The sequence below is a fragment of the Budorcas taxicolor genome, chromosome 13 (genome assembly GCF_023091745.1).
Source record: "Budorcas taxicolor isolate Tak-1 chromosome 13, Takin1.1, whole genome shotgun sequence".
Taxonomy (NCBI): domain Eukaryota; kingdom Metazoa; phylum Chordata; class Mammalia; order Artiodactyla; family Bovidae; genus Budorcas; species Budorcas taxicolor.
This window is the reverse complement of record NC_068922.1, coordinates 70,039,051-70,066,473: the sequence shown is the minus strand read 5'-3', so window position 1 is coordinate 70,066,473 and position 27,423 is coordinate 70,039,051. Positions and strand designations below refer to the sequence as shown.

The window sequence follows — 27,423 nt, the reverse complement described above, 5'->3', positions numbered from 1 at the left end:
CATGGGGCCGCTCACCATGGGTGGGAGCTGGAGGACGCGCTTGTGGGTGAAGGGTGTGCGGGGGCCTGCCCGGCCCCAGTGAGGAGCGCACCGTGCCCTGCGTGCAGTCAGATGTCATCGTGAGCTGGCACCTCTCGTAGTCTCCCTTTGATTTCTGAAGCCTGATGACTTGGAGGAGCATGAATTGTCTGGCAAACAGATTTTCCTGTTTATCATTCAAGTCTTTAAAATTTTTCTGCTAAACATCCATGTGAAAAATTTATCTGTGACAAACATGAAAGTATTATTCTCATTATTGAAAATCTAGACGTCTATGTATTAAAAAAGAAAAACGATTTACACAGCCTCAAATGACTGTTAATATTTTGTTTGTTTTCTTCTTTCTTCTGTTCACGGGTATTGTCATTTTTGCTTTCGTGTACAATTTTGTAGACTTTCTTATTTTTCTCAAATTGAAAATATTCGTTTCACCCAATAACCACATGACTGAGTTTTACTATAAGCCACAAAAATGTTGGGGAACACCACAAAGTCACTGTCCTATAAAGCTTCTAATCATGGGAAACAATTAAAGACAAGTAGGTAATAACTTTGAGAAAGTTTTAGGAAAAAGAAGTGAAACTTGCCCACAGTCTTATCTCCCAGACATAATGATGGTATGCATCCTAAAATTTATTTTAAAAAGCTAGTGGTGATGTCGCATTTAAAAAAATTAGATTTTATATATATATATGTTTTTATTTTCCCACATGTTGTTAGCTAAAACTTTAAATGTCAGGTAAAACTTTGTGTAATAATGGCTGTGTAGTGTTATTGTGTGTGGATGTGCTATGAATTTAAGCATTTTCCTAAAGATTGACAAATAAGATATTTATGTTCTATTTATTTATTTGGCCATGCTGCGTGGTTTGTGAGGTCTGATTCCCCTACCAGGGACTGAACCCAAGCAGTCCGGCAGTGAAAGCGCTGAGTTCCTAACCACTGGACTACCAGGGAACTCCGTGTGTTTACTTTTAAATAGAATATTTATTTTTACTCTATTAAAAAACAATTCTGTATCAGATGTTCTTACATATAAACTTTGGAGTTTTTAAATGTTTCCCTTAGTTTATGTTCTCAAAGAGATATTGCTCACCTAAAAGCATATCCATGATTAAAATTTTAGCTACTCTCCCCTGCAAAAAGGCTTTCACTAGTTAGCACTGGGGACTTCCTTGGTGATCCAGTGGTTAAGACTCCATGCTTCCACTGTAGGGAGCATGGGTTCAGTCCCTGGTCAGGAAACTAAGATCCCACATGCTGTGTGTTGCAGCCAAAAAAAAACCAAAAAACTGATACTCCTGTTAGCAACATAAGAGAGAGGACCCTTGTCAGTATATTCTTATGTTGAATTTTTTTTAAGTGAGATATAATTTACTTTCTATAAATCCCATATTTAAAACATGCAATTCGGTGGTTTTGGTTTGTTCACAGGATTGTGTAAAGATCACCACTATCTGATTCTAGAAGATTTTCATCACCCCCAAAAGAACCTTATGCCTGTTGCAGACACTACTTTTTTCTTTCCTCAACCCCTGGCAACTCCATATACCTTCCTTTATGTATGGATTTGCCTATGTTGGGCGTTTGATGTAAGTAAAATTAGACAATATTTCAAGGTGTGTGACTTCTTTCACTTAGCACAGTTTTTTCAGGGTCTCTACATTTTGTAGCATGGATGATTTTCTTAGAGTCCGTTTTGACTTTCAAGGACTTGCGTGATTCTTCAGGGGAACACCCGAGATTTGTCCTTGGATGTCTGTCTGGGAACCTATTTACCTAGATTCAGATCTTTTAAGTGTCTTTTCCAGGAATAGCGTAGATTGTTAATTTTGAGCCCAAGAAATATGTTTTATTACTATCAGTGTGGTTTAGAAGTTAACATTGATGTGTGTTTTATCCATCTCTCTTGGCTTCATCCTGACGTTACCCTAGATGCGTGATTCTGGTTAAGCTGTCAGTGTAATATAAAATGATACTGTTCCTGTGGTCAGTCATCTGCCGTCTGTCCCTTTTAAGGCCATTTTCAAAAGGGGTAATTTAGTGCCCTTCTTGGTGGAAGCTGAAACAGAGACTTCATTTATACTCTTTTGCCTCCCTCCCCTCCCCACCCCCCAGCTGACCTTGAGATACATGGAAGAAATATTTTTTGTCTTATATTTTTAATCCTCAGCAGATACTTTTCCAGGCTCCCAACAAGGTCTCTTGAAAATTTAAAAAAAAAAAAAAAAAATTCTGAGGAATTATTGACTTGCAAGATTAAAATTTTATATTTTTGCTTACTAATACCTGCTTTTGGGGATACTTCCGCCTTTTAAACACTGGTTGATTGTGCTCATGTCTTGGGTTTCCCTTCTCCCTCCAGGATGTCCCAGCTGTGCCACTTCCTAGGAATATATCTTGACAAACTGCCTTTTCTCTCTAAACCTCTTGACTCCTCTGGTAGCTCAGCGGTAAAGAATTAGTAAGAATTCGCCTGCCAGGGCAGGAGACACGGGTTCAGTTCCTGGGTTAGGAAGAACTCCTGGAGGAGGAAATGGTAACCCACTCCAGTATTCTTGCCTGCGAAATCCCATGGACAAAGGAGTCTGGAGGGCTATAGTCCATGGGGTCACAAAAGAGTCGGACACAGACTTAGCAATTAAACAACAACTCTAAATCTCAAGACAGATTATTTTATCTGTAAAGTGAGAGGTGGACTAGACAACTCTCTGGGATTCCTGGGAGTGAGCTTGCTAGGACATCAGGTAAGTATGTGTTTAGTTTTATAAAGAACCTGATCTTCTCCCAAAGCAATTGAGTACACTGTCACATTTAGGGTTTCTGACCAAGCGTAGTTAATTCTTGTCTGGTGGTCTGCTTCCCAGGGGTGTCGTCAAATGCTCAGCGAAACCAACATTAGCTTTTGGCCAGAGAGTTCCGATCCAGGCTCCTTCGGTCATTAGCTGTATGGCCTTGGGCACATCACGTAGCATCAGTTAGTAATCTTCCCTTTGCCCTTACACAAAACAGACATCATTGTGCTAATAAGCCTGCAGGGTTGTTGGAAAAGATCGGAGACATCATGAAACATGCTTTGCGTAGTTCTGAGTATCTCCATTTGATGTGTGTTCAGTAGCTCTGGCTGCTGTTACTGTTACTGCCTAATGATTGGATACCTAGGTACTACCACACCTGCCTGAGCTACCTGCTCAGCTTACTGGAAAGCCCCCAAAAGAGAGACCTTAACATGAGGTATGAACTGAGGAGAGGGTCTCACTTTGAGCTTCAGAGAACTGCCTTGCTAGAATTAGGTCTTCAGTGTGTTGTCTTTTAAAGCCTCTTTGAATAAACACCTGTGTGTCTCTGCCTTTTTCAGTGTGTCCACCCTTGCATGCTAAGCAAAAACTTGCTCCCTGAGGGCCAAGTGTCCCGGGCACAGAATTTAGTAATATCCCAGAGATGGAAAGGTGCTCATAGGATCCCAGCCTTAACTGGGTCCGTTACCGTACTGTTGAGTTTCTTTCTCTTTCTCCGTTTTCTTCTCTTTCTTCCTCCCTCCCTACTTTTTGTGGTCTTTTTATTGTGGTGGACAACACATAAGATTTACCGTCTAAATCACTTTCTTACGGTTGATTGATTTAAATTTCTCTGAAGTTTACTCAGCTCTTCTTTTTCCTAAACCATCTTAAGTACTGAATCAGCAGTGAGGTAGTCACACTAAATTGTGCCCCCGCCCTCACTCCCCAAGTAGTGAGTCCTGCCATAATGACCAGTTCCCTCTGGATTTAGGCTTGTTTATGACCCTGAACTGTGTTTATGATAAAAATCCAGAAGAATCCTCCTTTGCTTTCATCATCTTCTCCTGGGATTCTCAGTGTTGTGTTTGGAAATATCAGGCTAAGAATGGGAGCTGGGAAGAACGAAAGGGAAATAAGCAGCTGAGCTTTGCACCCCGTCACTTCCAGGGTGGGCCAGGGAGTCTGAGCAGAGATGGGGTGACCAGGAGGCCAGAGGGAAACCGCACCACCTGGCAAGTGTCTGTGCCCTTCAGCACAGGCCTGGCCTCATGTTAACAGAGCAGGCGACTCACAAATGGGGCCGCTGCTAAGCCATCATCCAATGGTGACTATAACCATCCTCCTAGAAAGCCTGCTTGTCTCTTCCAGGTCCTCCGTAGGTTGCTTCTTTATTTCCTGAAACTAGCACCCATGTTGTTGTCAGATTACTGGCAACCTTAGCGTGGTTATGAAATGACAGATGTTCTCTGTGACACCACACCTGAAAATATGAGACATAACTTCTGCTTCCAAAGGGATGCTTCCTTAAAAGTGGTGTTAGGTGTTAGGAGGCTGCACGTTTATTTGGCAGTGCTCCAAATCAGCTTTGAAATGTCCTTTTTAGGGCTGCCTTCAGCACCTGTGACACTTACTTTCTAAAGGCATCTGTTACAGTAAAGCACGCTCCTGTACAGTTACTTGCTTTTTTGTAAGTGGCCAAAGGTTATCTTTGGCAGGCTTCCCTGGTGGTTCAGAATCCGCCTGCAATGCGGGAGACCTGGATTCAATTCCTGGGTCTGGAAGATCCCCTGGAGAAGGGATAGCCTACCCGCTCCGGTATTCTTGGGCTTCCCTTGTGGCTCAGCTGGTAAAGAATCCGCCTGCAGTGCTGGAGACCTGGGTTGGGAAGATTGTCTGGGGAAGGGAAAGGTTACTCACTCCAGTATTCTGGCCTGGAGAATTCCATGGGCTGTTTAGTCCATGGGGTCACAAAGAGTCGGACATGACTGTGCAACTTTCACTTTCAAAGGTTATCTGGTGCTGAGTCTGGTGACAAGGTTAGACGAACATACAGAACACTATTTTTAGTTAAAAAGAAAAGGTGCAGTTTTGAGTGACCAGATGTTCTTGTTCGAAAATCAAACCAGCTGAATGTTGATGCTGCTTGACGATGAGAGCGAAGATTGGGGGAAATAAATCTCACACATTGAGCTTGACCCTATATCCTTACCACCCTGCTGACATCAGCTTTATCCAGGAGCACACTCGGCCAGTAACTTTGTGTATTAGCATGGTAAATGCCACTCTGGGTTGGAGCAGCGTGCCCAGGATTTGTGTCTGCTAGTGGCTTCTGCGGCTTCCCTGGTGGCTCAGACGGTAAAGAATCCACCTGCAATGCGGGGGACCTGGGTTCCATCCCTGGGTTGGGAAGATGGCCTGGAGAATCCCCATGGATAGAGGAGCCTGGTGGGTTTCAGTCCGTGGGGTCACAAAGAGTCAGACACGACTGAGCGAATAAGCACAATGGCATCTACAGGTATTTTGTGGGAGACCATTGTTGCCGGTTCTAGACTTGGAGCTGAAACAGGTGTTTCAGATTTCTGCAAAACATGGAAAGCCTTTAGATCTTTGCATACACATTTCCTACATAATATACTAACAACAACTTGGTCCACCAGGACCTTGCTCCACACAAGAGAGGCAAATATTTTCAATAAAGCGTCGTGTTTGCCGCTCTACAACTGTGGCCGAGCAGAGGAGGAACTACCACGTTTTAGGCACTCAAGGAGATGAAGAACAGATCCATACATTCACAGTTGACATCACTGTTTGTGTGAAGCTTGCAGCGGAAGAATAACATGCTTGTCTTTCTCTCTCTCTTGCAGTTGTCAAGTCTAAAAGTTCCGAATCACTCCCCAATGTCTGATGCCTCTGTCAATTTTGACTACACATCCCCCTCCCCATTTGACCACAGCACTGACCAGGAGGAGAAGATCGAAGATGTTGCCAGTCACTGTCCAGCACCGAAGGAGCTGTATGACATTGAAGAGGAGGCCGGGCCCCTTTTCCCCAGGAAAACGGCGTCCCATAATGGTATGGAGGACAGTGGTGGAGGAGGCACAGGCGTGAAGAAGAAACGCAAGAAAAAGGATCCAGGGGAGCATGAAGGGGCAGCAAAGGGAAGCAAGGACAGGGAGCCTAAGCCAAAGAGGAAGCGCGAGCCCAGAGAGCTGAAGGAGCCCAGGAAGCCCAAGGAGCCCAGGAAGGCCAAGGAGCCCAGGGAGCCCAAGCAGAAGGACGGCACCAAGAAGGCGCGGAAGCCCCGCGAGGCCTCGGGCCCCAGGGAGGCCAAAGAGAAGAGGGGCGGCCCCGACGCTGCGGCCAGGACGAAGGCCAGGAAGGCCAGGTGCGTCCCCCTCTTCCCGCCCCAGCCCTGGGCTCTGCGTCCACGGCCCGGCTGGCCGTGGCCAGGCTCCAGCCCCTGGACGGCTTCCCCACTCTGGGCCAAAGTAAACCCACCTCCTCACCTCCTGAGGAGAGAAAGATAGCCTTAATTAATACCGTGCCTGCCATTTCTTGCCATTACCTTTGGATTAAGAAGAATTAAAGTCTGTGAGCACACGCAGGGTGTCAGGGAAGGGACGTCACAGGTGTGTATGGGGTGGGCAGTGATGCGGGGAGCAGCAGCCGTGTAGACAGCAGAGGGGCAGCTGTCAGGGGTGAGGCGTGCACAGACCCAGGGCCGGTGCCAGGGGTCTGGGAGAGCCAGGGGTGTGTGCAGAGTTCCAGACAGAGAAGGGCTGCCTAGACTCCCTAGCTGTGAGCTGTGTAGTACTGGTGCCTCCCAGGTCCGTGTTTCTCATTCAGCGTCCAACGCAGTGCCTGACATGTCAGCAAGGTGCTCAGAAGATGGTGAGTCGGGGAGACCAGAGGAGACAGACCACAGTGCCCCTTGTAGAGACCTGTCTAGAGAAGAGGGCGTGGGGACACACTGGCTGCTGGAGCTGACTGCAGGGGCCCTGGCTAGAGATCCTGTCTGGGTCCAAACATACTCTTTATTCAGGGAGCTAAATATTTGTCATCGCTGTACAAAAGTGCACTTCCCAGGGGGCTCACTGGGTAAAGAATCCTCCTGCACTGCAGGAGACATGACGATTCCTGGGTCAGGAAGATCTCCTAGAGGAGGGCATGGCAACCCATTCCAGTATTCTTGCCTGGAGAATCCCATGGACAGAGGAGCCTGGTGGGCTGCAGTCCCTGGAGTCACAAAGAGTCGGACACAATTGAGTGACTCAGACACGTGCATGCAAATGTGATGTCTTTTGTTCTGTCTCTTTCTAAATTCTTGGTGGAAAATATTTAAACTTTCTGAGGTCATACAAAACTCCTCTATATTTAAGGAGAATTTAAGTTCTAAGTGCTGAGGCAGAGTATAGACCGGGAGCACCCATTAAAGGTGCAGAAATTGATTCAGTTGCTAACAGGATGTAAGCTAATGGGGGCATCAGTCCTATACAGGGTCAGGCATAGAGGAAGTTAGTTTTAAAGAGAGAAAGCATTTTAGAATGCCTTGTACCACAACTCAGAATTTATTTTATGGTTCGGTTCATTTTCAGAAGGACAGTCTGTTGGGACCAGATGGGTACTTGTCTAATCCAAGTTAAAGCTGCCTTATAATATTCACTCTCTTCTGCCTGGCAGGGGATTTTACCTTTTGTTTATCACAGAGGCTTGGGTGGGATCCCAGGAATGTAGTTCACAGCAAATAGACATAAACTAACCTCCTCAGAAGGTCAAGAGAAGTCAGTAAAATCAGGAGTCTGACTAATGAGCAACTTGTGTGTGTGCGCAGTTGTGTCTGACTCTGCGACCTCGTGGACTGCGGCCCATCAGGTTCCTCTGTCCATGGGATTTCCCAGGCAAGAATACTAGAACGGGTTGCCATTTCCTCCTCCAAGGAATCTTCCCAATCCCGGGATCAAACCCGAGTCTCCTGCATTGGCAGGCGGATTTTTTTTTTACCACTGAGCCACCTCAGAAGCCCATTGAACCACTTTCTCTGTGAACCTGGTGCACACAGGCTCATCTCTGATGTGGGTGGAATGTCTTGTATGGGGGGTGTCCCAGTTGAGCTTCTAACTTCCAAATTATTTTGGAGAAGCTGAAATGGTTCTGCAGGGTAGCTACTTGCGAGGAGGGAGACTCAGACATGAGCTAGTGATGTGACTGAGTTTGGTTATTAGCGGAAGCAGCAGCATCCTCCAGGGTGATGTTTTAGAATTAAGGCCATCAGGGGGAGGGTCTGAGAGCTCTAATAAGGAGTTTGGTTTGTGTTTAGAAGGTAATAGAAAGTCAGAGGTATCCGGGCTCACTTTAGTCACTGGTCTGTGGTGCTTATAATTTTATCAACTTCTTCTTAAAGGAATTCACGTTTGCTTTTTGTGAGACAAGGCGACAAGTATATAGATAGATATTGTCATAGATTCCATTTGGGGCAATGAGTGGGGAGGCATTTCACAAAGCAAGTTTTGTGCTACGTAGTGTCTGACTCTTTGGGACTCTTTGAACCATAAGTCCACCAGGCTCTTCTGTCCATGGGATTTCCCAGGCCAGAATACTGGAGTGGGTTGCCATTTCCTCCTCCAGGGAGTCTTCCCGACCCAGGGATCAAACCTGCATCTCCTGCATTGCAGGAAGATTGTTTACCACTGAGCCATTAGGGAAGACAAAGCAAGGTTGGGTGTCAGATGTATGCATAGCAATGTTAAGGGAATTGGTTTTTATCTAATGAAGCTATATAAAATATGCATGAGTTGGATAAGTGCTAGTGAGTCTGCTAACTGAGAAGACAGCAGATGCTCTTGAGGTTTAGAAATCCAGGAGACACCCTCTGAGAAAATGCTGACAAGTTGGGCTGGTTATCCCTTTAGAAATGTACACAAGATCCACGTGGCTTTCCACCTCCCTTGGTTTGGGAGCAGTGGAAGATGGACCAGTGGATATCACAGAATTCCTCCATGTAGCCCAGGTCCGGTTCGGGACTGTTAAGCCTTTCTGTCTTTTTTATATTTATAAAGCTGCTTCGGCTCCTTTAACTCACGACGCCACTAGTCAGCAGAGGCAGCTCTAGTTCTGAAAGGACATTAATTGATTTTTTTTAAATGTTGATAATTAAGTCATATGTTTTGTGTTCTTTGATTTACTCTCTGGCAGATTGACTTAAGTACGTGTTTTGATTTGAGCCTTTATTGATAAGCCCCTGGATCGCACTCCTCAGTTACAGATGATTCAGGGGACGTTTGGATTGTTGGAGGAGCTTCACAGCTGATGTAAGGGCTTCCGGTCTTCCTTCAGTCCGTCTTGCCAGCTGCCGCCTGGCTCATCTTTCTGAAGCCCCGCTGTTACCTCATTCTTTATGTTTGTAGCTGGCGGTGGTGGTCAGTCAAGCCCCCTCTTCCCTCTCTCCATTCCAGATCAGCTGGGAACCCGTCCACAGAGATGGAGATGGAGTTAGCAGCTCTACCACTGATGGGCCGACTTGAAACACTTTCAATGGCTTGCGGCCAGAATCGGGCTTCCTGTTATGCCCTCGGTCAAGTTCACCCACCAGCACTGCAGGCGCAGCCCTGCAGAGGGAGGCCTCTGGGCCGGGGATGCCTTAGTCTTCCTCGCAGTCTCTCCAGTCCCGTAGGTCCCCATCAGAGATGGTCAGGCAAGTGAGAGGAATTATAAGAAGGGATAGAGTATGTTTCCAGTATTGTGCTCTCCTCGGGAACAGGGAAGCCTGAAGACATGGGGACAGGGAAGTGGGATTCCCTCTAACAGTTGCACCTACTCAGACACTGCTGATTGTTCCCTCTGCCTCCAGCGTAGAATCAGGCTCCTTTTTCTGTTTCCCAAACCCTTTGGGGTCTGACCGCTCCTTGCCGCCTGGTCTCTGACAACAGACCTTTCTAGCTAGATTGACCTCATTAGGCCTTCATGAAATTTTTTAAATTTTTATGTATATTTGGCTGTGCTGGGTCTTTACTGCTCTGCCCGCGGGCTTTCTCTAGTTCTGGCAAGTGGGGGCCACCGTTTGTTGCGGTTTGGGGCTTCTCATTGCAGTGGCTTCAGTAGCTGCAGGACTGCAGCACACCGGCTCGGTGGTGGTGGTGCGCGGGCTTCGTTACCCAGAGGCATGTGGAGTTTCTCAGGCCAGGGATGGAACCTGTGTCCCCTGCACTGGCGGGTGGATTCTTCACCCCTGGACCACCAGGGAAGTCCTCCTCAGGCCTTAAATGAGGTACTTGGTTCCTTCCCCCTCTGGATCACTCTTCAACATTATGCCCTTGGTCCCCCTCTCAGTATCCCCTCTCAGTATCCCAGAGTCCTTCCCATTCTTCAGCTCTGAGCTCATATCCTGCCCAGTTCCTGCACAGAACACCCACACCTGGTGCTAGAGCATCCCATCCCACAGCTCTTGAGGCCTCACTGGCATCACAAATCAAGAGTTTTGGACCTTGAATAAAAGACATCTAGTGCAGCCCTGCCACATTACAGCCAGGGAAACAGAGACCCGCAGAGAAGTGACTTCTTTGCAAGGTCATAAACTCAGATGTCCTGACTCCCAGTCCTGTACACTAACCTCTGCCGTAGGCTGTTTCTTAGTCATAACCCAGGATTTTCATGTGTATATTTCTCTCCTCAACAGAAGTGAAGTGCCCAAGGTCAGGACCACCATGCTTTGTGTCTTCCGTGTCCCCGAGGTTGTCAGTTCAGTTCAGTTGCTCAGTCCTGCAGCTGTGATACCATGGACTGCAGCATGCTAGGCCTCCCTGTCCATCACCAGCTCCCGGAGTTTACTCAAACTCTTGTCAGTTGAGTCGGTGATGCCATCTAACCATCTCATCCTCTGTCATCCCCTTCTTCTCCTGCCCTCAATTTTTCCCAGCCTCAGGGTCTTTTCCAAAGTTCTTCACATCAAATGGCCAAGTTATTGGAATTTCAGCTTCAGCATGAGTCCTTGTAATGAATATTCAGGACTGATTTCCTTTAGGATGGACTGGATGGATCTCCTTGCAGTCCAAGGGACTCTCAAGTGTCTTCTCCAACACCACAGTTCAAAAGCATCAATTCTTCAGCTCTCAGCTTTCTTTATAGTTTAACTCTCACATCCATACATGACTACTGGAAAAATCATAGCTTTGACTAGACGGACCTTTGTTGGCAAGGTAATGTCTCTGCTTTTTAATATGTTGTCTCGGTTGGTCATAACTTTTCTTCCAAGGAATAAGCATCTTTTAATTTCATGGCTGCAGTCACCATCTGCAGTGATTTTGGAGCCTAAAAAAATAAAGTCTGACACTGTTTCCCCATCTATTTCCCATGAAGTGATGGGACCAGATGCCATGATCTTAGTTTTCTGAATGTTGAGTTTTAAGCCAACTTTTTCACTCCTCTTTCACTTTCATCAAGAGGCCCTTTAGTTCTTCTCTTTCTGCCATGAGGGTGGTGTCGTCTGCATATCTGAGGTTATTGATATTTCTCCCACCAATCTAGATTCCAACTAGTGCTTCATCCAGCCCAGCGTTTCTCATGATGTACTCTGCATAGAAGTTAAATAAGCAGAGTGACAACATACAGCCTTGACGTACAGCCAAGGTTGTCAGCAGAGAGGTTTGTCAGGTTGTTGGACACGTAGAAGGAGGTATGTGTGTGTTTGTGTAGTTTATGTATTATTTTAAAGTATTACATACATATATAATATAATTGTTTTCTTAGAACAAATGGTTAGAGCTCTTCTCCCCAAAACAGGAGCCATACAAGTTACCACACAGTCACTCCCATTGTGAAATGACAGTAGGTCAGTTCAGTTCAGTCGCTCAGTCGTGTAGGACTCTTTGCGACCCCATGAATCACAGCACGCCAGGCCTCCCTGTCCATCACCAACTCCCGGAGTTCACTCAGACTCACGTCCATCGAGTCAGTGATGCCATCCAGCCATCTCATCCTCTGTCGTCCCCGTCTCCTCCTGCCCCCAATCCCTCCCAGCATCAGAGTCTTTTCAAATGAGTCAACTCTTTGCGTGAGGTGGCCAAAGTACTGGAGTTTCAGCTTTGGCATCATTCCTTCCAAAGAAATCCCAGGGCTGATCTCCTTCAGAATGGACTGGTTGGATCTCTTGCAGTCCAAGGGACTCTCAAGAGTCTTCTCCAACACCACAGTTCAAAAGCATCAATTCTTCAGCCCTCAGCCTTCTTCACAGTCCAACTCTCACATCCATACATGACCACAGGAAAAACCATAGCCTTGACTAGACAGACCTTAGTCAGCAAAGTAATGTCTCTGCTTTTGAATATGCTATCTAGGTTGGTCATAACTTTTCTTCCAAGGAGTAAGCGTCTTTTAATTTCATGGCTGCAGTCACCATCTGCAATGATTTTGGAGCCCAAAAAAATAAAGTCTGACACTGCTTCCACTGTTTCCCCATCTATTTCCCATGAAGTGATGGGACCGGATGCCACGATCTTTATTTTCTGAATGTTGAGCTTTAAGCCAACTTTTTCACTCTCCTCTTTCACTTTTATCAAGAGGCTTTTTAGTTCCTCTTCACTTTCTGCCATGAGGGTGGTGTCATCTGCATATCTGAGGTTATTGATATTTCTCCGGGCAATCTTGATTCCAGCTTGTGTTTCTTCCAGTCCAGCGTTTCTCATGATGTACTCTGCATATGTTATAATTAAATATTTTAATCCCATAAATTTTATTATTTTAGGAATGAAAACTTCAAGGTAACTTGTCCAAGAGGCCAAACTAGTGAGCAGCACTGTCAGGATTTGGCACCAGGCTCCCCTGACCACAAAACCCACTTTGCTCTCTGCAGCTTTGCGCCTCTTTTCTTCTTGCTAGGGAAGATTGCATGGATAACAGTGGGGAGAGCCTAGTGTCAGAGAAACTGGTTTTTATTTGTAGGACACGTCCCCTCTTCTACACAATTTCAGTTTGCACACTCAGGATCCTCTCAGGGACAAAGATGACCCCAACCTTTTCCTGTTCTATTTCTCTTTGCATTTGAGGCAGCACCTAATTGAACACAGTTTCTCTGCTTAACAGATGATAGAGTCTAGCGAATTTTCCTTTTCAAGGATGATAATTAATAGTGACTAATATTCACTTACAGCTTAGGGGATAAAAACAACTCAGGTAGCAGGAGCCTTTAAGAAAACAAAAACTACCCTCTCTTCCTTTACCTGCAAGCTACCTTGAAGTGTGAGCCTGGTTCACTCCTTTATTATGTAAAACTTAAGCAGGAAAGCTCCTCCAGGAAGCTGATTTAGGTTCTCTGTCATTTCCCTGACTCTGAAATTTAAATTTCACCAGCATGGTTTGCTTTTTTTAAATTATAGTACCTTTCCTAAGGAGAATAGGGCTCCTGGCATTCTCACAGAAGACACGCAGAGACACAAATACTCTTAGAAACACGCACACACCTGTGCATACATGGACACCATGGCCCACACAGCTGCAGCGTAGGACCTAGGGGTAGGCAGGTTTGCGGGGTCAGGTAATGTTGATAAGGGCTTTGGGAAAATGCTTTGAGATTAGAAAAGCACCGGGCCAGCTCGTCAGGCAGGTCAGATTTTTACCAGTTGAGAAAGAAATTTCTCACTGGGCAGCATCACGTGATGTAATGGATACTGTCCTCAATGGCTTTTTTTGCATCAAACACTTTTGAGTGCCTATGAATTTCGTATTTCTTTCTTGAAAACGGCCTTTAGTAAAAGCTTCATGGCATTAAAGCGCAGCTTGGTGAGCAGGAAAGACAAGTGGTTCCAGTGTGTACGAAGCCATCGGGCCCTACTCAATATCCAGAGAAAATCTGAGGGGGAGGTTTATGGCCCTTTGAGTTAACTCTTGCAAACCGGGAGCCAAGTGCTTTGACAGAGAGGGAGGTCGCATTTGTAAGCCAGGGTCTTGAGTGTCAGTGTCCATGTTGCTGATTGAGGGCAGAATATATACGTTTTGGAATTTCCACACATGTCAGAGCTGGGGGTGGTTTATATTCTCTCTCAAAAGTCAAGAAATGAATCTGTGTGCTGGTCTAAGTTAAGGGTTATGTGATATCTGCTAGGAATGAAAAAGCCAAAATGATGAAAAGAAATGAAGACTGATTAGCCCCAATTTCTGTGCTCAGCTTTTTACCCCCATTTGTTTGAATCTGTCAACCCACAGCAGATTTTTATTCCAAATCCAATCAATTTGATAACATCCTAGAAGAAAGGTTTTACGTTTTCTGATTTTTTTTCCTTTGATGCTCGCTTCAAAAAAGGTAAGCCCCAAACCTTCTGATTATGTAACTGTTTGAGCTGTGAGTCAGCTAAGAACTATGAAGCAGGAGGGGTAATAAAATTCAACCAGGTCAGCTCTGCCTCACTGCTCGAAGGTGAATCACCTGTCTTTGTTTAGAGTGCAGATCTTTATGGAAGCTGAACTTAGGTTCAAGAGAGTCCATTGACAGAATTCTTTCTGTTGGGAGACTTGTTTTTACATTCTGTTCATTTTATTAGGAGAAAGAAGCAAATATAAGGACATAAATGAGTTCTGAGTAGAGACCCTCTGCTTAGAAGCTACTGGGCTTTCTGTTAAGTAGGGAAGAAAACTAAGTGATAACGTCAGAGACCCACCTCTGAAGCTTTGGACTAAATCTCTGTTCCTATTTTTGTACGAGCTCCTGGAGTTCTTATTCTGTAATTCTTAGGATTTTCTTTCCATATATAATTTTTAAAGTTAATTAATGGGGCTGCACGGAGTCTCCGTTTCTGCGCACGGGCTTTCTCTAGTTGTGTTGGGCAGGGCCTGCTCTCCAGCTGCTCTCCATTGCGGTGGCTTCTCTTGTGCAGAGCATGGGCTCCAGGGTGTGTGGGCCTCCTAGTTGAAGCGCGTGGGCTCAGATGTTGTGGGGTATGGGCTTAGTGGCTCCACAGCTCGTGACATCTTAGTTCCTGGACCAGGGATCAATCCCGTTTCCCCTGCAATGACGGGTGGATTCTTAACCAGGGAACCACCAGAGGAGTCCCCTCAGAGCTTTCTGCATTAGGGTCTGGGGTATAGGAAACTTACCTGGTCCATAAGGAAACAGTTTATAAACAGTAATGCTAGATGAATACCTGCTCCTTTATTTATCCAGTATGTATGTATTCCCTCCTGTGTACCTTGCTTCGTTAATGAGCACTTCTGTTGGGAATGGGACAGTGGAGGAAGGAAGATGCCTCAGAGGTTATCTCTGAGCCTTGCCGTCGAGGGACTTTCACAAGTTAGGGAAACAGCCTGGCAGGTGTTCCCAAAACAGGCAAAAATATAAACAAGTGAAAGAACCTAATATACAGAATAGCCGAAAGGATTTAGAGAATTAAGAGTATTTCGGGGAGTTCCCTGGTGACATGGTGGTTAGGATCCTGTGCTTTCACTTCCATGGCCTCAGTTCAGTCCCCAGTGAGGGAACTGAGATCCCACAAGCCCCCCAAAAAGTGTTTCAGTTCTGATCTAGGGAGTCCCTTGAAAGAGTACTGCATTATTAAAGCAATTGAGCCAGTTATTAAAGGAATAAATAGATGAGAAAAGACTTATAGCAATGTGATGTTTGGGGGATTTCCAGTTTTAAAATGGTAGATCAAGCATGCTGTTATTTTCCCTTCTTCACTAGATTTTCAGTTACTGAAATGACAGGAAGAGCAGAAGGGAATAAATTCTTCAAAGATGGGAGGTGTTACAAAGTTCCAGATGTGGGGGGCCCCTGGTCAAGTATTGATGGATGAATGCTGTGGAGGACGTCCCCGCTCAGAGCACGTGCAGGAGCCGTTGTCTGCAGCAGAGGCGGAAGTACTTCCCCCTGATGGTGGCCCCGGCAGCCCTGGAGAGGGACCGGGGCTGGAGGTGGTGGGTCGGGGACCGTCTGCAGAGCGGCTGTGTGATCTGGCAGCTCCAGGCAGTTATTCTAAAGAAGCTGAGCAGCTTGTTCTGGAAGAAGGTGTAGGCTCCAGTTGGGGAGACTGACATCCACAAGAAGGGGGCACAGGAACCCAGGCTTCTCTGCCTTTCCCTGCCCAAACCCCTTAAAGGGGGAGAGAGGGGTAGCCCCTTGTGTATGTAGAGTCCCAGGTCAGGCCTCCCATTCAGGGGTGAGGCTTGCTGGAGAAAGTGACTTAACTCGGCAGCAGGGAGCCTCACCAGCCCCTGTATTATCAGCCTCCTTCACGCTAAATATTAATCGGCCGCCAGAGATCCCCAGACCATGAGGAGAAGCAGTGGAGCAGCAGGAAGAAGAGGAATGACCAGGACAGCTGTCCTCAGAAAAAACAGTTCAAGGCAAAGAAGCCATAAAGATTTCAAATTAGTGTCCTCAGATCCAAGATGATCGATACCATGTCTGCAAAACAAGAAATGTGTAATCAGGAAAAAGGAATAGTCAGAAAACAAAAAGAACGAATGAAAATTTAAAACATGGTTGCCCACACTCAGTCATCAAAAATTTTGAGCAGAGAAAGGAATAGGGGAGATATATAAGATCTAAGCTGATTGACTTTAGAATGTGGGTAGCGGTTGCTGAATGTCAAATGAATAAGGAACTAGAGGCAGGAATGTATTTGGAGTGAGAGAGGTATTGGTCAAGAGCAGATCTCTCTGGCATGTGGGATTTGGTGCAAGTAGGAATGGCTTGTATGTTTCATTTGAAGCCCTTCTATGTTAAAAAAAATTTTTTTTTCATTTGCTGTGATCACTTTTAATAAGTTTGTTAAAACTCTGCCTTGTCACCTTATATGTAATTTTTTTTAAAGATTATTACTTGGCAGCATCAGGTCTTAGTTGTGGCATGCAGAGCTCTTCAAGGTGGTGCCCATTTCCTCTCTACTTGTGGTGTTCACGCTCCAGAGCACTTGGCCTCTGTTAGTTTGAGGCACACAGGCTTAGCTGCTCCACGGCATGTGGGATCCTAGTTCCTGGACCAGGGATTGAACTCACGTCCCCTGCGTTGAAAGGCAGATTCTTAACCATTGAACCACCAGGGAAGTCCCTGTAATGTTTTTGTTTCTTTTTTTTTAAGCTAGGACATCACAAACTTGCATAATCTTTGTTTTGATGATGCTAATGATGTGATTAGAGGTTCTGAGAACCTGGAGATCATGTCTACAGATAACTCCATCTACACCAAAACCAATAGTTGAGGGGGTGTGTTTTTCTTTGAACCAATATCTTGAAAATATCCGTGCTTAAGTCAGCCCTGCATGTATAGATGGAATGAATATGGATAGCAAGTAAAGGTTGGATTAAGCGTGCAAATGAGCTCCCTGGAGTAACGTCCAGGATTTCAGTACTGTCCTTCCTGGAAGAGGCTCTGAGCCTGTGGCGAGGCCCGGATAGAAGCTTTTCTGGAGAGTCATTCCCCGAGTGGGGCAGTGGCTCCCGGGCTGGGCTCCCAGGTGCATGCACATTTGTGGAAGGAATGATTGGCCTCATGTGCTGTTTTCAGTTGTCCTGAATTTGGGGATTATGGCAACTCACTGTGGAAGTAACTGATTGTTTCCTGCCAAAACTTTGATGAGCATTCTGCCAAGTTTAATGTTAAAATGAGGAGATGAGTCATTTTGAAATAATGCAGTTTGTCCAGCAGATAAAAAATTTTCAATACCTGGAATCCATGGGGAAAAGTTAATAAAAGACTCATAGCCATGAATCTCAGTGTTCTGACATGCACCCAGACTTTTCGTCTAGTACTCAGATCTAGCACTCAATTTCTAACTCTTAATTCAAGCAAAGAAAGCTGGAGGTAGGGAACTGGAGATGGAGCTGGGAGGAGAATTTGAGGAAGTCTGTCTTGTGATTAATACTATAATTTTCTACGTGGACGGCAAAAAAGGTACTTATTTTTCTTCTCTTTTTTTAAACTTTTTATTTTGTATTGCAGTATGGCTGATTAACAATGTTGTGATAGTTTCAGATGACTGTCAAATAGTTGCATGCATTCTCCCTAGACTCACGTCCCATCCAGGCTGCCACATATCACTGAGTAGAGTTAGACTTTGGTTATCCGTTTTAAATATAGCAGTGTGCACATGTCCTTTCCAGACTCCTTAAATGATCCCTTCCCCTCAAAAAAGCGTACTTATTTTTCTAATGCAAACTGTGGAGAGTCAAGATGTATAAAATCTTGGCTGATGAGATTGTGTGGTAGACAGGATGTGAGAGCGTTTTGGGGCTGAGGGCTGCTAATGAACTGCTGTTGATCATACCTGATCCTTGTCCTGCATGGATGGTACAGATTATATGTTGGAAGTTTCTTGCATGTCATAAATACATGATAGATGCTTTCTTTAAAGTGGATGTATGGATTTATGTTGTAAACTCAAGTTGAGTTTTACTACTAAAAATAGGTACTTTGAGCCCCAAAAATCTTGTCTGCCATATATTTTTCCCTGTCCTGTAATGTAATTTGTTCTAGCTCTGAAAGCTGGAAAAGCAAGGATTATAAAAATTAGATTGCTTTGATGTGGCCTCAAGTGTCGTTAAACGATAAGAATATTAAGCCTTTGTATTATGAGAACTGCACTGGTTGCAACTGACATAAACCCACCTTGAATTAACATAAGAAAAAGATTAACAAGTGGGTTCACTGGTTTAGGGAGTCAGAACCCAGGGCTCTAGTCAAGAACTCCACAGAAGTCTTTGTCCCCCACACTTCCTGAGCCTCTTTGGGTGTTGGCTCCATCTTTGACGACTGCTTTCCTTCTCCAGATTGAACTGTGCCTGCCCATATCTCTGGGCTCATAGCTTAACAGACCTAGGACCTAGGAGGAAAGAGATTATTCATTTTCCTGCCCATTCCTGCCAGAAATTAGTCCTTTTTTTTAAAGGAAGGAGCCTTTATGCAGAGTGTATCGTGAGAAACGCTGGGCTGGATGCAGCACAAGCTGGAATCTAGATTGCCAGGAGAAATATCAATAACCTCAGATATGCAGATAACACCACCCTTATGGCAGAAAGTGAAGAAGGACTAAAGAGCCTCCTGATGAAAGTGAAAGAGGAGAGTGAAAAAGTTGGCTTAAAGCTCAGCATTCAGAAAACTAAGATCATGGCATCCGGTCCCATCACTTCATGGGAAATAGATGAGGAAACAGTGTCAGACTTTATTTTTTGGGCTCCAAAATCACTGCAGATGGTGATTGCAGCCATGAAATTAAAAGACGCTTACTCCTTGGAAGGGAAGTTATGACCAACCTAGATAGCATATTAAAAAGCAGAGATATTACTTTGCCAACAAAGGTCCATCTAGTCAAGTCTATGGTTTTTCCAGTGGTCATGTATGGATGTGAGAGTTGGACTATAAAGAAAGCAGAGTGCCAAAGAATTGATGCCTTTGAACTGTGGTGTTGAAGAAGACTCCTGACAGTCCCTTGGACTGCAGGGAGATCCAACCAGTCCATCCTAAGGGAGATCAGTCCTGGCTGTTCATTGGAAGGACTGATGTTGAAGCTGAAGCTCCAGTAATTTGGCCACCTGATGCGAAGAGCTGACTCATTGGAAAAGACCCTGATGCTGGGAAAGATTGAGGGCAGGAGAAGGGGACAACAGAGGATGAGATGGCTGTATGGCATCACCGACTCAATGGATATGAATTTGAGTAAATTCCAGGAGTTGTTGATGGACAGGGAGGCCTAGCGTGCTGCTGTTCATGGGGTCGCAAAGAATCCTACATGACTGAGCGACTGAACTGAACTGAGTCCCACATTGGCCTTGCTAGGTCGCGTGTCCATATGTGGACCAATTCCTGCAGTAAAAGGACTAGGACACCATAGCCCAGCCTGACTTTCTGCTTACTCTCAGGATTTGGAGGTCAGTATTGGTTATCAGCAAAAAGGTGCTGGGCAATAAATGTCCACTTCAGCAATGGTATAGGTATATATATTGGAGAAGGCAGTGGCACCCCACTCCAGTACTCTTGCCTGGAAAATCCCATGGACGGAGGAGCCTGGTGGACTGCAGTCCATGGGGTCGCGAAGAGTCAGACACGACTGAGCGACTTCACTTTCACTTTTCTCTTTCACGCATTGGAGAAGGAAATGGCAACCCACTCCAGAGTTCTTGCCCGGAGAATCCCAGGGACGGGGGAGCCGGGTGGGCTGCCGTCTGTGGGGTCACACAGAGTAGGACACGACTGAAGCGACTTAGCAGCATCAGCAGCAGCATAGGTATATATGCCTTTTATGTTTATGTGTGTCTGTATAAGTTATATGGTTTTTCTTCAACCATTGTGAGAATGAGTTGCAAATATCATGCCTTTTTATCCCTAAAGGCTGCAGTGTATCTTTTCTAAGAGTAATGCCATTTTCATAACCATTTGTTCAGTTACTGCTTCTGTTTCTGTACAGTCTGTAGAGAGACACGCTTAAAATCATGTAAATATCCTGTGTCTCTTCAAGTTGTTCTCCCCCAGATTTAGCATTCCTTGATGGTTCTGGACTATGCTTATCTTGACTACAGTGGTTACAAAATGATTTTCCAACTCTACCACTGTCTACATTTACTGTTTGGATTGTATAATAAGCAGGAGTTTTCCTTTCCCCCTCATTTTTCATTATTTGTCTGTCTGTCTATCATTGGTGTGGATTCTTACCATTTTCAACGGCTTATAATTCATTACTGACCTTAATTACTTTCGTGCTCACGTGGCCCCAGTTTTGACTAACGAGAGTTCTTTTAGCTGACTCCTGTGCCCTGTTAATGTGCTGCCTTTGCTTTTTTTGGGCACTCCCTTTACTTTACGACACAGAATGTTTCAGGCTGATATTATAACTTTCTTCTCTTGGAACCAGCCATTTTTGTGCAGAACTTTGGAATTCGAAACCAAAATCTGAGAGCTGTGTGTGCAGATTGTGCTTGGAGCATCTTTGCTTGTTGGCTTTCTCAGTTGTCAAAGCTGGGGGAAATATACAAGACAAACACGTGTACGTATATTATGTACATGCACATGGATCCACCTCTGCATGCACACACAGTATACTCATACTGCACATGTACACGCTTATATGCGTGTGTTCATACATACACTTACCTTAGAAAGCGTGCATCTTACTGAGCCTCCAGTGTAGATTCATCCCACAGTCTCTTCCTTGCCTTCCAACATCTCATATTTCCGTCTTCCTGGGTGAGAACCACAGCTCCTAACGTCAACACATTTACTGATTTGCTTACTCCTATTACCACAGCTAAAATGGCTTCAGAACTGCTTCCCTTATACGCCTGCCGAAGAGAGTTCACCTATTGTTGGCTGTTTTCCTCACTTCTCCCGAAAACTGAAAGTATATAGTCAGATACTGTGTTTATAAACTAATGAGATTTTTCTTTTTCCATCTGTTGAGTGTGGTTATGTTTTTCATTTGAAAAACACCTAGATTTATTTATTTCAACTTGTTTTCATCTTTCATTAAAAAAAAATTTAGGTATAGGTAACATGCTTCCAAAAGTCAGATCTATATAAAAAAGATACTTACCTCTGGCTTTATTTGGTTTATCATCTTTGTGTCTCTTTTTGTAAAATAAGTAGATACATGCAAGGTTTTTTATTTTCTCTTTATTCTTTCATAAAAAGTAGCATGTTAGTATACTGTTGCACTTTGCTTTTTTTCTCTTAACGATATATCTTAGAAATCATTCCATGGTAGTTTATAGGGTTCTTTCTTAATTGTTTACAGCTGCATAGTACTCCTTTCTGTGTATCCTCATTTATTCATCACTTATGTTTGGACATTTAGGTTGTTTTTTGTTATTTTGAAATTATCAAACAATTTTGAGTAACCACATGCATATGTGTTTCATATTGATGGAGGTGTATCTTTAGAATATATTCCTATAAATGGAATTGTTAGATCAAAGGGTGCATACATACGTCATTTTGTTACATATTATTTGACTACTATGTTTGAAGAACCTGGAACCCAAAGGAGAAAACAGTACATTCATGGTCCAAATCCATCTGTAACAAAGTGGGGGTTAAAATGTCTTCATTTGATAAAACTCTAAAGTGTAAGTTTTTTAAAACTCATTCCGAAGATAGGGAAAACACATTTCACCTAGTCTTCCTAGAGGATGAATTCAGGTGGTATTTTCTTGCTATCCTATTTGAAAGTCCCATTTATAAGCTCACAAGGAATCTTCCTGATACTTGTCTTTATCAGAAGAGCTCCAGCAAAAAGTTTTGAAAATCAAAATTGATTCTTTTGTCAAAGATAATATTCAGAAAATCACTATGAAGATTTCTCAGTAGAGTATCTTCTTATATATCCCCAAATAGGTAAGCAGGTATCACTAGACTTGTTCCTGTTTTACTCATGTGTATTTAAGGAGTTGTTCCCTCCACCCCACCCCACACCCAGCCTCTGGCTAGGAAACCTGTGGTGCCCCAGGTTTGACTTCGGAGGGCCTCACTACGGTCATCATTTAATGTGTTTCTGAAAACATGGAAGGCAAATATATACATGTCTTATAGTAAGGTTTAGTATTTTGAGGAGGTTCTATTCCCTAATTCTGTCTTAAGCTTAATTTAGTTTTGAGCAGGATATTTTCACAATGAAGCACATGTTTCTAGCCCATCTATATAATGAATATTTAAAATGGAGATTAAACATATATAGATAAAGCTTTCCAAAATGAAATTATATTTAGTAGAAAGATAAAATTGATTTCAAATGTTGCAAGGATTTAAGATTTTACAGAAGATTAAATGGGATTCCAAGCATGTGATTATTATGGTGACTATCTTATATCCATATTACTATCTCTAAATGTGTGTCCGAAAAATGAAACACACGCCTTCTTCTGTTGAGAGAATCAACTATGGAGTTATGAATTTTTCTTTTTCTTTTTTTTGATATATCTGAGTTATTGGAGTGTTTTGTAACCAATTCTTTTGGGGATTATTTTGAAATTCCAAGAAGATTAAGAGAAATTTGAAGTTTTTGCATATGTTGAAAGGGAGACTGGGGATTTAAAAAGAAAAAAGGAAGCAGGAAACATGATATAGGATAAACAGTGAGGGGATTGTGAGTCAGCTGAGCTGAGCACCGGCCTCTGCTTGGCTGCTGGCTTTGGGGCCTTTGTGCTTCTTAAACTTGTTTACATCTGGAACATGAGACTCACCTGCCCTGGCCCCCTCGCAGAATTGCAGTTGCTACAGTTAAACGAGACAGGAAACACTGAAGTGCTTTTTAGAATATAAATTGCTATGTCATTTTCTTAGTGAGAGCCAGGTAACATGAGATAAATATTCCAGTGAAAATTTGACATCTTTTTAAAAACTCTTTTCACCGGAGTCTTCTGTCCTGAAACTGGTAGGAAGTGGTCTTTCTCCCCTGATCCCCACCCCCAACCCCCAAGTTTCATTTCCTAACTTTGGATCAAAACAATCTCATAAAGAACTTTGCTGATAGGTAGGCAAGCCAGTCTTCAGCCTACGGAATCAAGGGTAAGACTGGGTCTTTGCCCACCTGATGAGTGATCCATGTGCGAACGGTTGAAGGGTGTTGGGAGAAGCAGACAGACCCCCTGGTCCATGCCGGGCGCTGTCCCTCCAAGGGTGCACCCCGCTGGATCTTCTGTCTTCTGTGCCTGTCTTCCCCCACACCTTGCAGTGACTCACCGGATGGGAAGTACCAGTAACTGTGCCTCTTTCCTCATCTCCACCTTCTGCCAAGACTTATCGACACTACTTCTTCCAAGACTTACTGGTTCTGCTTCTGTCGCACCTTTCACATCATTTATACCCTTGTGTTTTCTCTGATCACGTCTCGTTTGAGTCTTCTTTCTCTCTTGCCCAGTCTTGCCATCGTGCCCTTTTCATGCAGAATGAGTCTAAACTCTCCAGCCTCACATACCCCTGGGTTCTTTCCAGCTGCATCAGCTTAGTGCTGCTTTTCACCTGTCCTGTCATCTAGCCACACAGACTGTCTTTTAACACTCTTCCATTCCCCAAGAATGTCATGGTGACTACGTGCGTGCCTGGTTTAGATACTTTCTCTTCCGTTTACTAGTGTGTTACCCTGGAAATCTTAACCTCACTGTTTTTCTTGATAAAATTAGGGTAATAATACTATCTGCCTTAAATGGTTGCTTTGAAGAATAAAGCAGATAATCCATGTAAAACTTTAGAGAACTGTACCTGCATGTAGTAGGTGTTACGTGCAAATTAGCTTTAGTTATTATTATTATTGTCTTCTATCAAAATTCTGTGTGTATCTTTGCTCAAGTGTGTTTTTCCCAAATCTCCCCAGTTGTATCCATCCATTAGTGCATCCATCTGTCCAATGAATATTTTATCGAATCCTTGATATGCTAAGCATAAGACTACTACTCGCTGTGAAGAATACAGAACTTAAGCACATCCTGCCCTCTGGGAACTTAGTGTCTGATGGGAGAGTGCAGAGAACTGTAAACTCTTCATCCATTCAGCACATGTTGATCGACTCACTGCAGAGGATCTGAGGTCCTGTTTAGTTCTGAGCCTGGTGTCACGTGTAATGACTAACTCTGGTGGAAGATCAAAGTTTGAATGCCTTAGGCAAAGCACAGTCGTGTCCGACTCCTTGGGACCCCATGGACTATACAGTCCATGGACTTCTCCTGGCCAGAATACTAGAGTGGGTAGCCTTTCCCTTCTCTAGGGGATCTTCCCAGCCCAGGGATTGAACCCAGATCTCCTGCATTGCAGGTGGATTCTTTACCAGCTGAGCCACAAGGGATGCCGTTGTGGTGCTTGGGAGTGTAGAAAAGGGGTTTTATCAGCCAGGAGGGGCCAGAAAGGCTTATTGGAGATGTTGCCGTCTTAGCAGGGCCTTGCACCGTGAATTTTGCCCATCTCCACCTCTCCCAAGGAGCATCAATCTCCTGCCGTGGGCGATGGCTCTGGGTGGTCGGAATTTTATCCCTGTGACCTCCTCAAGGGCTGTGGCAGTGCTGTCTTCAGTTTTGAACTCCTAGCTCTCATTCTGAGTCTTACATAGATAATTCTCAATAGAGGATGGTGACGGCTTAGGGAGATGTTCCCACGTACCTTAAAGGGAGCTTGAAAGTAGATGATTCTCAATATCTGTGAAGCAATTCAACTTCCTAGAGAAGACGTTTATTTGAAAGTAGGGTTTTTTGGGGGGCGGGGAGATGTTTGTATCATTTTACTTCGTATCACATTAATCCTATCTATAGTAGTCGTGATAGGGGTGTAAAAAAAAAAAGTGAATTTTACATCAACGCATGTAGATGTTTCTTCCCTTTTTCCTGCACATTTCTGACAGGAAACTCTTGTCGCTTTTCCATTAAAGCCTATCCTGGCCCCAGAATTCTAGGATGTACCCTCATAACTTGAATCACATGAGAAATCTTAGCTTTAAGAACTGCCCAACAGTTTTAATTCTGAATTTCTCCTTGTAGCAAGGAGCAAGGACCAACCCCAGTGGAGAAAAAGAAGAAAGGAAAAAGGAAAAGTGAAACTGCAGTGGAGAGTTTAGAGCTGGATCAGGGCCTGTCGAACCCGTCCCTGCGGAGCCCCGAGGAGTCCACTGAGTCTGCAGACAGCCAGGTACCGCTGTGCCGGGAGCCCGGGCGGGCACTTCGGCTGCGGGGCGGGGTCTCGCTGACGCTCATCCTGGTGCTCCTCTCTCCCTGTCTCCAGCCCACTTCCCTCGCATCCAGACCTGGGCTGGGCTTTCCCTGTGTTAGTGGGTGACCACCAGGCTCTTTCCCTAGCATCCTGGTCCTTAAACTAACAATCTCCCAGCTGTTCAGCAGTGTTGGCTTCCTTCCAGGAGAGTCGCATGGTATCAGGCTGCAGTGAGAGGGAACGTGGAGAGGGGAAGTGTGATCCAAGGTAGGTGAGGCTCCGAGGGCCTCTCTCGCCATGTAGGTGATGCATTGATGGCTCGGGGTGCTAATAAGCCAGTCTGTGTGAGGACACGTTCATAATCCCAGATGCTGGAAAAGTCAGGGATGGATTCCTTTTGCCAAGAGGGGAAGGAAAATTTGGGGAAACGAGTGGCCCACCCAAATGAGATTTCTGAAGACGCACCAAAATGGTAGGAGTTTTCTCCCTTGAGTTGAGGCAGCCTCTCTTGGACTTGAATTGTGATATTTCAAAGTGCTGTTTCCTCTGACAGCCGCAGCAGTTTATCTGGGCTCTGCCCCCACAAGGGGCCATTTAGGATAAGATCAACTTAAGTCCTGTGATCTTCATTGTAGGAAAGTGTCAGCTCCTAACATCACAGTGATGAATAAGTGTGGTGTCTGGGGTGTCAGATGCAAGACCCCCTTTCACTGCCGATATACTTGGGTTAGTGACTCCCAAGTATCCTGACTGGCAGAGGAGCAAGTACGTCTGGTCCATGAGGGTCAGCAGGTAGTTCAGGGTTTCTAGGATGGTGATCTGCACGTGGCATTGAGGGAGAGCTTTTTATGTGGAATCCCTCCTGTAAAATTAAATGTCATTGAGGTGACTCAATAAAGAAACAAACACAGAGAGAGGCCCAGGAGGCATCTTTTAGACGATAAGGGCCAGGGGTAGGGTGAGGGTGAGGTTTGGCTTCTCGTTTTGTTTTGTAGGGTTTAAGTGTTGAAGACTTAGCTGGCTGAGTGGATAGTTCCCGGAAGTGTTTCTGCTGCTTGGATGTGATGGGTAGAGATGAACCATGTGTTTTTCTGCTTGAGGAAAGCCACTGGGTTGCTTTGCTGTAGAATGTTATCTCTCTTAAAGGTCATAAGCTATTTAATTATAGTCAAGTCCTTACACGGTGAGTCACGAATCTCGTTTTGTCACACTCAAGACGTCAGCTTGAATTTCAAAGGGTGGTGTTAGGAGATTCTCAAAGTAAGTCCGAATGAAATTGGTATTATTTAGTTATTTGGAAGTACATGGCAAATCTCGTGAACTTGGAAAATTGAAAATAAACCAAAAAAAACCTGTTAAATCATTGTAATAAACCTGGAGCTTCAGGCTATGCTTGGAAGGGACCTCAGAGATGATGAAGTTAACTTCCCATCCCTGTTTCACAGGAATGGAAACCGATTCCAGAAAGGGGGGGTAGGCACAGGCAGAGATAATGAAACACTTCTCCCTGGATCCTTAGGCTGCAGCTCCTACTCTGTGGGTCCAGAAAGGTGGCTCCCGCTCCTCAGCTGGCTCCCGCTTTGAGTGAATTTCATTCTGAAAAGAGTTGTGTTTAGGGCAGATCCTTCTTGGAAAGCGGGAGAGTGTGAGCGAGTGTAGTCAGGCGAGGGTGTCCTTGTGCCTGCTTTTCCCTCCGACTCACTGAGCGTCTCTGGCCGGTGTGTTTGTCCTGCAGAAACGACGCTCAGGACGGCAAGTGAAGCGCAGAAAATACAACGAAGACTTGGACTTCAAGGTGGTGGACGATGATGGGGAAACCATTGCCGTGCTTGGGGCCGGCCGGACGTCTGCCCTCTCAGCTTCTACCCTGGCCTGGCAGGCGGAGGTACGGCCTTTAGACGGGACTGCTGGCCTCCGCTGGACAGTCACTTCGACTGTCTGATGGAGTTGCACTGTGGCTCTTTTTCAAAGCATAAGTTCGATCACTTTAACTTCAGGTTC

The 27,423-nt window shown here is 44.8% G+C and overlaps 1 protein-coding gene across 1 annotated transcript in view; it reads left to right on the top strand.

Moving 5' to 3' along the window:
* Positions 1-27,423, top strand: part of CHD6 (chromodomain helicase DNA binding protein 6) — a 148,010-nt gene that overhangs the window by 8,502 nt on the left and 112,085 nt on the right. Inside the window, exons 2-4 of the mRNA XM_052651301.1 lie at positions 5,684-6,204; positions 25,254-25,401; positions 27,158-27,307. Coding sequence (XP_052507261.1) covers positions 5,684-6,204; positions 25,254-25,401; positions 27,158-27,307 — 819 coding nt within the window. The remainder of the gene's footprint in view (positions 1-5,683; positions 6,205-25,253; positions 25,402-27,157; positions 27,308-27,423) is intronic.